General features: G+C 44.0%; 1 protein-coding gene across 2 annotated transcripts in view; it reads right to left on the bottom strand.

Moving 5' to 3' along the window:
• Positions 1–13,174, bottom strand: part of SLC35F4 (solute carrier family 35 member F4) — a 111,281-nt gene that overhangs the window by 18,456 nt on the left and 79,651 nt on the right. Inside the window, exons 2-3 of one of the 2 annotated variants that reach the window (XM_014871491.2) lie at positions 5,166–5,354; positions 976–1,273 (exon numbers count right to left, since the gene is read on the bottom strand). In XM_014871491.2, the coding sequence (XP_014726977.1) occupies positions 976–1,273; positions 5,166–5,354 (487 nt within the window). The remainder of the gene's footprint in view (positions 1–975; positions 1,274–5,165; positions 5,355–13,174) is intronic. The other variant, XM_088166369.1, reaches the window with a different exon arrangement.

Below are 13,174 nucleotides of genomic sequence, written 5' to 3'. Positions count from 1 at the left end.
AAGAGTTTGGCCCTGCTGCACTCCAGCCTGACAGTCTCAAATGGGATTCCCTGTGTCTCAGTGACAGCAGGAGCCAGGGATGGGCCCCACACTGGGTGATTCCTGCTGGAACACACAATTCTGCTGGAGTCAGGCAGGTTTTTTTTCCAAGCAAGCCTGCACTGGAACAACAGAATTGTGTCCCAGCTCAAAATGACCCTGTGAGTATCTTCCCTCCCTGGGCAAGGTGTGCCATCTCCTGAGTTTTGTCCTGTCCTTTAAAGCAGCTCCCACGTCACTGCCACATCAGTGGAGTAATAAAATTGGAGGAGGAATTGTAATTTCAGTTGTCACCGAATGTGAGGTACTTCCAAGCCCTGGAGACAGATGAGATGTGGTTTTCTTCAGAACTGGCTAAGGTGAAGCCAAGCTGCAGCACTGGTGGTCGGACTGGATGATTTCTTTGTGTTCCCCCTTAACCTTATATTTCTTTGATTTCTCAGGGACTACTGAAAAGGGATTTATGAATTTCCAGCAGGAGGAAAGGGCAGTTTGCATCCTGCTGTACCTGCTCAGCACAGAGAGCAAGCCATGGTCTTCCACATGGAAACCACCTCCTCAACTCTGAGCATCTTTCTTCTCAGCTAGGAGTTGGTTTGGTTGTACCCAACACTGCTGTTCCATCATAAATGGACCAGGACACATCAATCAACGGCCTGATCCAGACAAGAACACAAAATACAGAGATACCAGACAATATAACAATTATAAGCAGATTATTGACCTTTTCAACTCATTTAAAAAAACCTTTAACAATCAAGTATCCATTTATTCAGCACAAGTCACTCATCTGTCAGCCTCCTGTGAGCTATTCATGAATGAAGTTTCCTGCAGCATGACCTTTATTCTGACACCACAGGTGGAACTGAGCACAGCAGTGATCTCAGGCCTCAGGAATTAGGATTTTTAAAGGGATACTGCCACGATAAAGCCTACCTGAATTTTTTGATTGGAGACTGCTTCTCCTGAGCAGTTGCAAGGTGCCCGGAATAATAAATGGGAAAAATCATAATGTTCCAGTTTGTTGAGAACCAAGTCATGAAAAAGGGACAGTCAAAGGTCTCAAAAGTGATTTTGACAAACTGTGTGGTCCCAACCCAAGAGGAAGAGACGGACAAAATGATCAGGAACCTCCAGATTAGCTTGAGAAATGTGGATGTGCAAGACTGGCATCGTGTCTGTCCTTCAGCTTCTTGGCTGCTGCTCTCTGTGTGCGTTTGTGTTCCTTCTTCTCCTGAAAAAGAAAAAAAAAAAAAAAAAGGAAGAATAGAACAAGAGTTGTACATGTAATGAATTCACTCAAAATAATTCTTCCCTTCTGGTCCAAGGCACAAATCATCCCTTGCCTTCTCCCTGTAACTCCTCTATGTCCCATAAATACTGAAATCCTGCACAAAAGTATTTTAATAATACCATCTCTGTCACTTCAAGGAGGCAGAACCAAACACAAACACAACACTAAGGGCTGAATAACAGCATTACAAATAAGCTGTTGTCATTATTTGCTTTATCAGCCCTTCATTCCCTCTGCCAGCAAACCTCCAGAATAAAAATACCTCCCTTGGAACCAATGACATTACACGTGTGCAACAGAAAAGCTCTCTGAGTCTACAAGTCTGGAGACAGGAACGAGTTCTTATCCCTCAACTCTTTAATTCCAGAATCACTTCTTCTATTTGCAAGCTGGGATGGGGAAGAAAGAAACAGTTTGGTTTTATGTACCCAAGCAGAGAAAAAGCTTCTTGCAGTCAGGATGGTGTACTTACATTTTTGAAGTTAACAAAGGAAACTGGACAAAAGTGAATCTTGGCATGCCTAGAAATAAACCTGTGCACAAAAAGGAGCAACATTTGGCATTTCCCATCTCAGCACTGTGGTTCTCAGACCTAAGTGCACATTTCCTAACACAGGTGGGGAGAATTTAACCTCACTGAGAATTTAATCTCACTGACTGGTGACTTGCTCTCCAGACAGATCTCCCAGAGATGCAGCCCATGATGACAATTTTGTTTTCCTAGGTGCCAGCTGAAAACAAGGAGCACTGACACTGCTGTCCCAGGAGCCCACTGAGCTCCCACCATTCCCCCTGTGTGACCACACCACACCAGTCTGGCAGAAAAAACAGGAAAATCTTCTAAAAATCATGGCCTGAAGCTATTCATAACTACTGCTATCAATTATCAGCCACATTAATACATGATGTGATGTACAGAAGCAACAATAGGATTTTGAGAGAAGTTATAGAAGCACTGAGTGAGAGCATACACTGGACTATATTCAACTTTTATGTGACAGAGGTATCCTTTCACACTCAGGTTTAGTTTCCTTTTATATTATTGGTTTTGCTACATTAGCCATAAAGGAAAGTCAAACTGGGGTTCCAAACTATCACTGTAAACCAACATTACACATAAAAAAAGATTTATCATAGCAGGGATTGCATTCACAATCAAGAATTTTCCTAACTAGGACATAGAACTTTTTGTAGTTGTAATTGTGTGATGTGTTTTTTTCCCTAAAAATAGTCTGTATTCAGTGGCTCCATTGTTTAGTGGTGAATCAAGAATTTAAATAAAATTACAGGTTTATTAAAAACATGCAGAGGATAATCAGCCACAGTCTGAAAAGGCAAGCATCCTTTTAGCATTCTCCTTGGCTGCTGAGAGAAAGTAGATATTTTTATGGTACTAATAATGACTGACATCTATTGAAAGGTAAATTACCGTTTATTTGCAAGTTAGAATGGCTTAAAAAGAATATATTACAGTAACATCAACATGCAGGTCTTCCTGCTAAGTAAATCTACCATGCAATTAGTCCTTTTTCAGCTACCACTTAAAATAATCACACAATGACAGAAGAATAAAGCACTTTTAGCCATGATTTCTATTTTTCAATTACAATATAACGATGCAATGGGTGTCACTATGCAGGAAACCACCATCAGCATTTGATTTGGATGTTCCAGTCCCAGGTCTGAATGTCAGGGAAAGGCACAGAAACACGTATTGTTACAAGACCTACCTTGGATTTAAAGACCTGTCTAAATTTCACTGCTAAAAATGCACAGGGGGGAGTTGCTCTAAGTGTTTAATCAGTGGGATTCATCCTGTGGAATGCAGTTTGCAAATAATTGTGTATTCAGGATAAACATGTTGTCTGGGGCCCCTTTATATTTAATGATAATGGAAAGGCAGGGAGAGAGGGGAGCTGATTCCATCCTCCTACATCTACATCTAAGCTCCGTGGAAGCACTAAACTCTAGACCAGATATTTGCAATTAACTTAAGTGAAATTGTGATTGATCCCAGTGACAGAATAGGTTGACAGCTGCTTTCAAAATCCATGGGATGTGCACACCGAATTCCTGGCCAAAGAATCAAAAGGACAAGATAAGAAATATATTTCAAAATAATGACAGGGCTTGAACTCGAAGCCACAGGGTGAGCAGGCACACAGTTCCTATTAAAGAGGTTTAGGGATTTCCAAGTCATGAAGCTGGGGCTGGAGCACTTGGGTTTAGACACCAAATGATAATGAGGAGAAGACAAACTGATCAGCCAAAGTGGCTGGGAGACAACATTTTACAGTTGGCAAGGCAGCAGAAATCTTTGGGGTCTGCATTTAGGTGGGACTGGAACGAACCAAGAGATTTATGCTGGGAAGAGCACAAACAGAAACAAGGCTGAAAGGACAGGTCAGAATGCAGATCACACTGCAGGTGACACAGGGAGATGGCACTGGCCAATGGCAAACTGCATGGAAGGCAGTGAGCACAAACACCTCTGCATGGTCTTTGGTCCACGGTGAAATTCTGGCAAGATGGTCACAGGAGAGCCTTTTGTTTGCAGAGTTCAGAAGAGTGAGATGAGGAAAATCAAAACTTACAGCTTTTCAGTGGAACTCTTTTGGCTATTTGGCAACTAGACCCTAGAAAATTCTATTCTTTGTATTTGTTTACCTATTAGGTCAGTCCTAGTTAGACTTCTCTAGTAAGGATGGGAAGATCAGGATCAAAAGGGAAATTAATGAATGTAAAGTAAGTGTTTAGAAGAGTGTGATGTCCAGACACTACTCAAGTGGCCTAGAGTCCTTTACTGGAGAAGATGGATCCTGATTTTGGATGTACCTTAGTGCCACCACGCACAGTTATTTCAGCTTGATATCTGGAAAAATGAGGTTTGGTTTTCTGCTATCTTAGCATGATCTTAACTGCAAGATGCTGCATCAACTCCTTGAAGCAATGATCCCCTCCAACACTCTTCTGAGGTTTTCCATCAAGAGAGCACTCCTGGAGTCCGAGATCCCTCTGTTTTCCAACACAAGGAGGAAATGGGTGACTCTTGATGCCATCGGTGGTCAAGTGACAAGAGGAAAGTTCAGCTCCCCCAGGTCCAGTGTGCAAGGGAGATCCAACCTGTTCTTCCTCCCCTTTTTGCTCACAGCATCTACACAGGCAGTCCTCCAAAGAACTTGGGCAATTAAATAATTTCCTTCCAAAAAGCTTGGACAGTTAAATTATTTCACTCATTTAAAGTCTCTCCTCCTCAACAGTGTGGTTTAGCAGACCCACAAGCCTGTGGCTCCACATTTTAACTGCTCCCATCCCATCCCTGGATGGACACCATGGTGAAGAGGTGAGCTTTCACCACATCTACAGGTTCATTTGAGCTAAACTTCTGCAGTGAGGTGGGTGATGGAAGCCCTGACGTGCAGCTGACCAATGATCTGAGCTGTGATGATCTTCCCTAGAAATCCTTCCACCTGCTGCTGCTCCTCCTCTTCCTCTTCATCAGGCCATCCGTGGCACGAGCTGAGGCCATCACTGTCTTTGAGAAGGAACTCCTAAAGGCTCTGGTGTGTGGCCAGGCTGAAGCTGAGGAGACACAACCACTCTGTGAAACCTCACCGTGTGTGCTCGGCTCAGCCAGCTCGGAGCATCTTCCGTGCCTCGCGCTGCGCCCAACGCGCGCCTCCAGAACCTGCGGATCCCAGGCTTCTCCTCCCGTCCGTGCCACCTTCCCTCCTCACCCCGGGCTCGGCAGGGACCTGCTCAGGGCAAACCAAACCTCAGCATGCTCAGGCCCTGCCCCATCTCTGCAGAGGAGGGCAGCTGTGGTTCCTACCTGATCTGCTCTGCCTCTCGACTCTGCTGTGCCGACAGATTCCCGAGGGACTTCGATTCTGCAGCTCAAGAATGGGAGCAGCAGAATCTTCAGCAACAGATAGAGGGGAGAGCTGCCTAGTCATGCCTCTGTGTCTGCTGGGGCAGTTGCCTCCTGGCTTGCATTGGATGACAGATGATCGTGAGGCACCTGAGAAGAAAGAGTTTGCATCAGTTTTGTCTGGAAAGTGCCTGGAGGAACGCGGGGCTTTCAAACAGGCTGGCAGTGAAACGCACACAAAAGGAAGCGCACGGCAAAAATGCAGGTTTCAGCTCTGCTCAGGATAAAGCAAATAAGTGAGTAAATAAATACTTAACTCTCTCCCCCCTTATAGATAAAAAGGTGCTGCATGAAAACCAGTCTCTTCCCCCTGAAGAAACGAGAGCCCCATGCTGCAGTGCATTCTCAGCCCCGTGGCTCCATCCACAGGGACTGCACAAAGGAATTTGTACTCACGTGGGCCCCTTCCTGAGCACTGACACTGAATCAGGCAGAGGAGAGGCCACCATTCCCCCTCAGGGTGGGAAGGAGGGCTGAGGAACCACTGCCTCCCCCAGGGCTGGGAGCCTCTCTAGAGGAGAGCTTCCTCTTTCCATCCTCCACAACGATCCTTGAGACTCTTGTATGGAATGAAGCCACTCACAGGTCTTTTGGACAAAGATTTCTGCTACAGGATTGAAGATGGCGATTTTAAGCGTTTACAAACACCAAATCAGAATCTCCACGTCTTCAGAGAAGTGAGTTTCTCTTCCTCTGCTACGTGCAGACAACTCCAAGGTGAGACATTTCACACAGAGGCTGGACAGAGGCATGAGGGGGCAGAGAAGAACCAGGTCCCAGTGGTACCAGATGAAAAATTTTCCAGTGAGCAGGACACCGTTTTTAATGAGTAAGAGCATGAAGGGCTGGATTAAGAATCAGGAATCAACAGCAAGGAGTGCAGTGCTGGAATCCATCAGTGTGACTGGTGATCGACTGTGCATGGACTTTCAAATTTACTGAAGGTGTCTCTGTAAGAAGTCAAAACATGAGCAGCACAAGAGAGTTTTCTTCTCCAGCAGCAAGTCAGGATGGCAGGCCATTCTGGCAGATAGAAATGTGTGTTCATGGCCAGCTGGGATCACCCACTGCTTGTTTTGCAGCTGCTACTTCAGCTAGCGACCATCTCACCTAAACTCGTGGAAGAGACCCATACCCAGAGCAGCCACTGGCCTTGCTGGGACTTGGAAGGATTTAATATGATAATTCCAACTACTTCATACTGAAAAGAATATAAAAACAGACACAAACCCCACGTGTAAGGTGCCACATAGGCAAGAGCTGTGGCAGAAATCCCAGAGGGGAACATTCTTTGTTGCAACACAGACCATTCCAGTGCACTTTGAGCAAAACACATCAAACCCAACTACTACTTGAAAGTATATTCCAAAGCAAGGGCTGTATCCAATACTCAAGAATTGAGACAGAACTCTTGCCAGTGGGTTCATGCAATCTTCCACGGATTTAAAGGTGTGCTGAGTTCACCAAGACTAACAAAGACTGTGTGTTGCCTCTTCTCAATTTTTGATGAGCATTACTTTCTAAAGACCTTTCTAGAGCCTACCAGATGTTTTCAGACCTTTAAAAAGCCGTTCACCTTCCCAAATTTACTTTGTAATGGAGAAAATAAGAATCTAGCAGCCACACAACTCCCTGCATGACTTTGCTGCACTTATTTCAAAACTCCAAGAGCTTCCTCTCCCACTGGTCAAACAATAACATCACCTACGTCCTAAGACTTAGTAAACATCTTGCAAGTTACTCTTGCAAGTTACACCTTCATTTGTCATCTGAAAATTAGTCCCAGCCTCCACGAGGTTAAGCCAATCACTGCTTTTGGGGTGAAATGTTTTCTGATTTTCCAGGTCCACAACTTAGAGAGGTTTTATTTTCAGGAAGTGTTTGCCAGCTGCCTGTCCTTGGAGAAGAAGCCACCGAGGTGGCTGGCTCCAAATCACTCCTTATTTTGATATTCACCATTTAAAGAGATTTCATTATGCTGAAAGACATGTTATGTCTCAGTTCAGATTAATTTCAGAACAAGATTCACATTATACTCAGCAGAAGTCTCTGCAACCAAAATTTGATGGAAGCCTCTTTTTCCTCACGTGCAAAAAGATCTCTGAGTTATCTGTATCTGGTACAAGAGCAAATCATGAATCTTCTCCTGTGCATTGACAAACCGAGCAGGTGAGACAAAAACTGTAATTCAAGAGATTGCATTAAATCGAAAGTCACTGCTTGATTTACTGAACTCTTCTTCCCTTATACCTGAAGCAATCAGACAGAGCAGCCATTTATCAATATTTCATTGTTATAGCTACAAAGTCTGGGACACCTAATGCTGCTCAATCCGAACATATTTTAAGGATATCTGTTGATGGGAGAGGTGAAGAGATAAATGCTGGGCTCACTTTCCAAACCTGGAGCCAGCAGCAGGGACAACAAATCACCATTTGCACAGGTGAGCAGTGAAACCTCCCAGGTGGGCAGTGCTGTCCCGTGGGAGAGGAAGGGCAGGCAGAGCTCATGGAACTCTGGCTCTTTGTGTCACTCCACAGCTCTCAGCTATCAGGCAGGGATCTGCCAAGTCCCTCCAAAACTTGGAGGGATCAAGAGCAGCATTTTCCACTGAACTTCCATACAGGGGATAAAAGAACCACAGAATGGTGTGGGTTGGAAAGGAACCTAAGATTGTGCAGTTCCAACCCCCTGCTATGGACAGGGACATCTTCCACCTGACCAGGGTGCTCAAAGCCTCATCCAACCCAGCCCTGACCAACCACCCTGAGCAGAGATGTCAACGTGGGGTGGGACTTCTTACACAGTTTGTGGCTTTAGCAGGGATGAATCAGAGGCTGAGAAAGAAACTACATTTTGGGCATCATTTGCTCTCTTAAGAGCATGCTACTAGTAGAGATTGGGAAAAAAATAAGAAAGAAAAACCTTGCCAGACTGTCAGATCTTGCCAGAAGTGTTCCTTGGAGGTTGTAACTGAGTGTCAAAGCAAGACTGCCAATGGGATTGACCAAAGTGGAAAGGGAGAAATAAAAAGTACTTCATATTATTATATCCAGCACATCTTAATGTGCCAAATCCACTTGGATTACTTTTCATTATTGGACAAAACCAAATCCATGCTCTTTCCCATTTTTTACGATTACTTTTAGTTTCTTAATCTGTGTCAGCAAATCCATTTCCTTGCCCTGCAAATGCAGATACAGCTTAAGAAGTAAGATCATTTCTCTGCTCGTGGAGACCAAAGGGAAACCAGCAAGGGGAACACATATCTTTCCACATGACTCTAACAAAGTCTGTCCCCATCTTGCATTAATTATTATATACATATCCCAGTGTACTTTGATTTAGCAAGGTAATTATGCTTGTGGCTAACCTAAACCATGTGATTAATACCACTCAAGTCCAGCCTTTCCACATTCTTTAACACCATTTTGAGTCCCACCTAGGGGAGGAGGTGACCCCCACCTGCTGCTGTCATCATGTCCACTCAACCAGGAAGAAGCAGCACATGCTGGTCCTCAGAAGCATTTCCACCAAGCACCTGTGAACAATGCACAGCTCCCTTGCCCCTCTGAAAGATGCAATACATGACTTGTGGCTTTCTGCTCTTGTACAGGTTTCCAGATGCAGCTCACACAGTGAGAAAACGTGTCCTTGCCTTGGCTAGAAAAATCCCTTCTGTATTTTCCAGGGGGCTTGGAGAGAAGGATTACACTCTGAGGTACAAAACCAACTCTCTTCACATCATCTCCAGGGATGTGACATCTTTAGCATGTGACAGCAGTGCTTGGAATAAAAAGAACCAACCTGTGCAATTCCATTTGGACAATGCTTCTGGTCTCACAGTTGCTACTAGAAGCGGATCATGGAATATCCTGAGCTGGAATGGACCTGCAAGGATCATGGAATCCAAGTCCTGGCCTTGTACAGGACAGCCCCAGGAATCCCAACATGTGCCTGAGAGCATTGTCCCAATGCTCCTTGAGCTCTGTCAGGCTTGCTGCTGTGACCACTCCTCAACCACACTGTGCATGAAGAACCTTTTCCTAACATCCCACCTGAACGTTCCCTGACACAGCTTCACGCTGTTCCCTCTGCTCCTGGATCACATGGATTGCCAGTTAAATAATCCATGCAACACAAAAAGTCCTGGAACTAAATTTTATGGCCAGATCATCTTAGGATTGATTGTGTCCTTTTCTTTTCTGTTTTATCCAACTGCCCTGGTGGGAATTTAGAACCTCTCAAGCAGGTAACTGAATTCCCTTCCAAAAGCCATCTGTGCATTCACGACACTGCATTACTGACACGAAGTGCTGGCTCATTTAGAGACAGCAACATCTGGCTTGATGGGATGAGCCAAAACACATTCTCTTTATTTCATTACACAATGAAATCGATGGTTAAATAGGTGGTGGAAATGAGCTGAACAATTTCTGTGTGTTATATTCCCAAAGCCCTGCAGAGCACTGGTCACCTCTGGGTACCACCATAGTCAGAAGAGAGAGCAGCTTTGCCAAAAGGCCACTCAAGGCACCTAAAATCTGCTCATTTTACTCATTCAGTATTAAAATAGACTTACTTTGCTGTGTCCTCAACATCCCAGCTCCTGATCTATCATTGTTTCTGCACTGCCAAATGGATGCCTCCACTGCACTGCCAAGGAAACAATCACAGGGCTTTGGCAGATGGATGGAGGTAGGAGTGGGTCTGGTGTGGTGTGGAAAATATGTCAGTAGAATGTTCCTGCTAAACTGGGCCCTGGAGGAAGAACTGCCAAGGTTCCTTTCACCTGCAGTGGCACCTGTAGGAGTGAGCACCCACCCTGCTGATGGACTGGCTCACAGCCTGGGAGCTCTCATGGTAAAATTCTGCTCTCACTGATGCACAGCAAGGAGAAGCTGATGTGAGTTTGGCAGCCCAGGGAAATACTGGATGCATGTGGAAAGGGAGTTGAGTGGTGCTGCTGTTGGGAGAGGTGACAAGAGATGGTTCTGTCCATTTTACAACAAAACTTCATTAGGTTTGATTAGGCATGGCTTTAATTGGATTGTTTGCTACTGTGAGCACACAGCTGGGAGCAGGGTATGCAACACCATCAATCCTATGGACTTGGGTCCACAGCTTATTTTACCCCAGCCACTGCCTGTAGAATCAAATTCTGCCCTTCACTGCATTGGTGTAAACCCACAGCACGCCAGTACAACCAGCCCAGTGGTCTGGGCACACACACACTGACAAACTCCTCAGCTTTTCAGAGTTCAGAACCAGCAATTTGACCAGGGATGTGAAGTCAGAATTACATTTTACTACAGCCAAGCAAAATCGAGAAAACAAGCACACACACTTTGCTGGCAGCATGCTACACAGGTTTGAGGAAGAAGAAGAAAAAAAAAAAAAAAAAAGTGAAGAAGATTCCTTTCAGCATGTCTCAGGCATTTGGAGAAAATGTTCTCCATTTAAACACTGCAATGGTCTCTGGCTATTAGTAATGCACAGATGTCTGTTCAGAGTGATGCCTTGTTCATTTATTATTTGCTTGATCTGGAAGTTTTCATGTTTGAAGGAGATGAGAAGGTTACAATTTTTTTTTATTTTTTTTTTTTTGTCCTGGGGAAAAGATTTTCAGATTATAATGAAAAACAAATGACTCAGTGATGGCATACAGCATTTCTCTTGTACTATGATTAACTATTGTCAAGAGCAGAAAGCAGAAAAAGTAGATATTTTTATTGTGGTTTAATAGTGACATTCATCAGCAATTTCTGCCAATTATCTCTTCAGTGTCTGTACACAGCCCTCACTCCAGATCAGCAGACAGCAACTTTGCTTACAGCTAGGAATCTCAACAACTTCCACGTGTCCTCCTATCCCTGCAATAAAATTAACAAAGAGAACTTACATTTCACATCCTGGAATTCACTTAGTGCCTGATCAAGGGATGTGCCACTCTACATCCTTGCACCTAATAACCCTTCCAGAGAAGCAGCTCCAGCCTATTTGTAAGGGGAGAGAACCCAAGTTAGACAGTTAAAAAAAAAAAATCCCCCCCCCCCGACCTGCATCTCCTTGGCTTTTGTAAGTGGGAAATATTTGCTAAAAAAGTTTCACAAGAGCATCTCCTCACACATCCCCAGACCCCCACAGCTGACTGCTCCTCTGAGATGGGGCTTCCCTTATTAATTGCTCCAAATTCGATGCCTCTATGTGCAAACCTGATAAATGCAAAGCTCTAAATGCATCTGTGTGCACATCAGCCACATGCCCTGGAGCTGAAGAACCTGCTCTGAGATGGAAGCTCTTGTGCCAAGCAGCAAATGTGCTGTGCATGGTCTGCACCCAGAGCTGGGTCCTAAAGCCTCTGACCAAGGACAGCAGCACAAAGTGGATCCAGGCTGCAACAACCCTGCTCTGCAATACCTGCAGCTGTTAAAAACGATAGAAACAGAAAAAGGCCTTAGCAGGAGGATGTGAACATGCTGCTGGCTGTAGGCAAGCTGAGCCCTGAGTGTAAAGGCCACTCTAGAGGACTTCTCAATTTCTATTTTTCTGAAGTAAGTGGCTCCTGTTTATATTGCTCCAGATCAAGGCCTTTCCTCAAAATATATAAAAACAATTACTAGAAAAACCCCAAATTCCTGTTCAAATCTTTGTTCCATGTACATTTTATTGAAATTATAGTTAAAGACATGGATATTTTTTTTTCTCATTTCAGCATAACTCAAACAAATGTATCGCTGCACTTTTTTAAGCACGGACAATGAATTTCATTGATTTGACACCAAAAATAACACACCAGCACCGGTGTGGGAGTGTCAGAACAGATCCTGGGGAAGAGGCTTATCTGAGAACATCTGTGCTGGAAGTGGCAGCTGGAATATGCATTTTGAAACACAGTGGTTACTCATATTTGAAAGTTACTGGGCATGACAGCATACTTAAGAGTTTGAAGGAATGCAGAAGGCAGTGCTGCAAATGAAGAATGATTTTTATATGTTGAAATCAAAACTTCTACAACAGAAAATGACCTACAAAAATAAAACATATTTAGAACATCCATTTGGAGCAGAATGTTTTGGACTGGATTCTGCTGTCAGAAAACATTGATGGGCTCTGAACTGAAAAACAAATGCTGTGTTGAAATCTCAGAATTAACCATGGCAGCTCTGGAGTCAGAACACACTGACCACCCGTGGGGAGGGGATGGACACCTCCTTCTTTTCCCAGGCAAAGAGGGGAACAACGCTGGAATTTAAGATCCTTTGTCTCCTTCCAGGACTACAGGACTTTTTTTCCCCCCAGATATACCTGATCTAACATCAATTCAAGCCAATCTCAGGATCAGACCATCTTCCCACCTTTCCAGCACTGGCTAAGCAAGATAAATCATTTGATTCAAAGCTGCACACCATCCCATTAAAAAAACCCTTCTGCCATAGATTTTGTAATGAATTATATCAGATGTGCTTCCAATCGTTTCACAATTTATACACTCTACTCCAGACCAAAAGGTTAACAATCAATTTTAAAAAATCCTCTGAAAATTAATCTTGTCATTGCTAGAATTTGGTGACATTTCCAAAAAGAAACAGATATTCCCAGTTAAACTCTCACTTTTACTTTCACTGCCATAACTCAAGAGTAGCTTCAATGAAAGCCATGAGGCTGCTTTGACATGAAGTTGTTGTGAAAGGAATTTACACCCAGGACAGTCCAGATATCACTCATATGTATCTCATTAATAAATAATTACAATATAGCTTCTCCTTTCAAGAAACACTGCAATAAATCCAGGCTGGTTCACGGATCTCCCAAGATCCAAAAAAGCAGCTGTCACACTGAGAGGCAGCTCAGCAACACTTTGGATTTGTATTTATTTATTTCCTAACACAAACCATTGCCTCTGCTGG

The sequence above is a fragment of the Sturnus vulgaris genome, chromosome 6, assembly GCF_052056855.1.
Source record: "Sturnus vulgaris isolate bStuVul1 chromosome 6, bStuVul1.hap1, whole genome shotgun sequence".
Lineage (NCBI taxonomy): Eukaryota > Metazoa > Chordata > Aves > Passeriformes > Sturnidae > Sturnus > Sturnus vulgaris.
The sequence above is the reverse complement of the archived record's forward strand: the minus strand, read 5'-3'. Positions and strand labels throughout refer to the sequence as shown.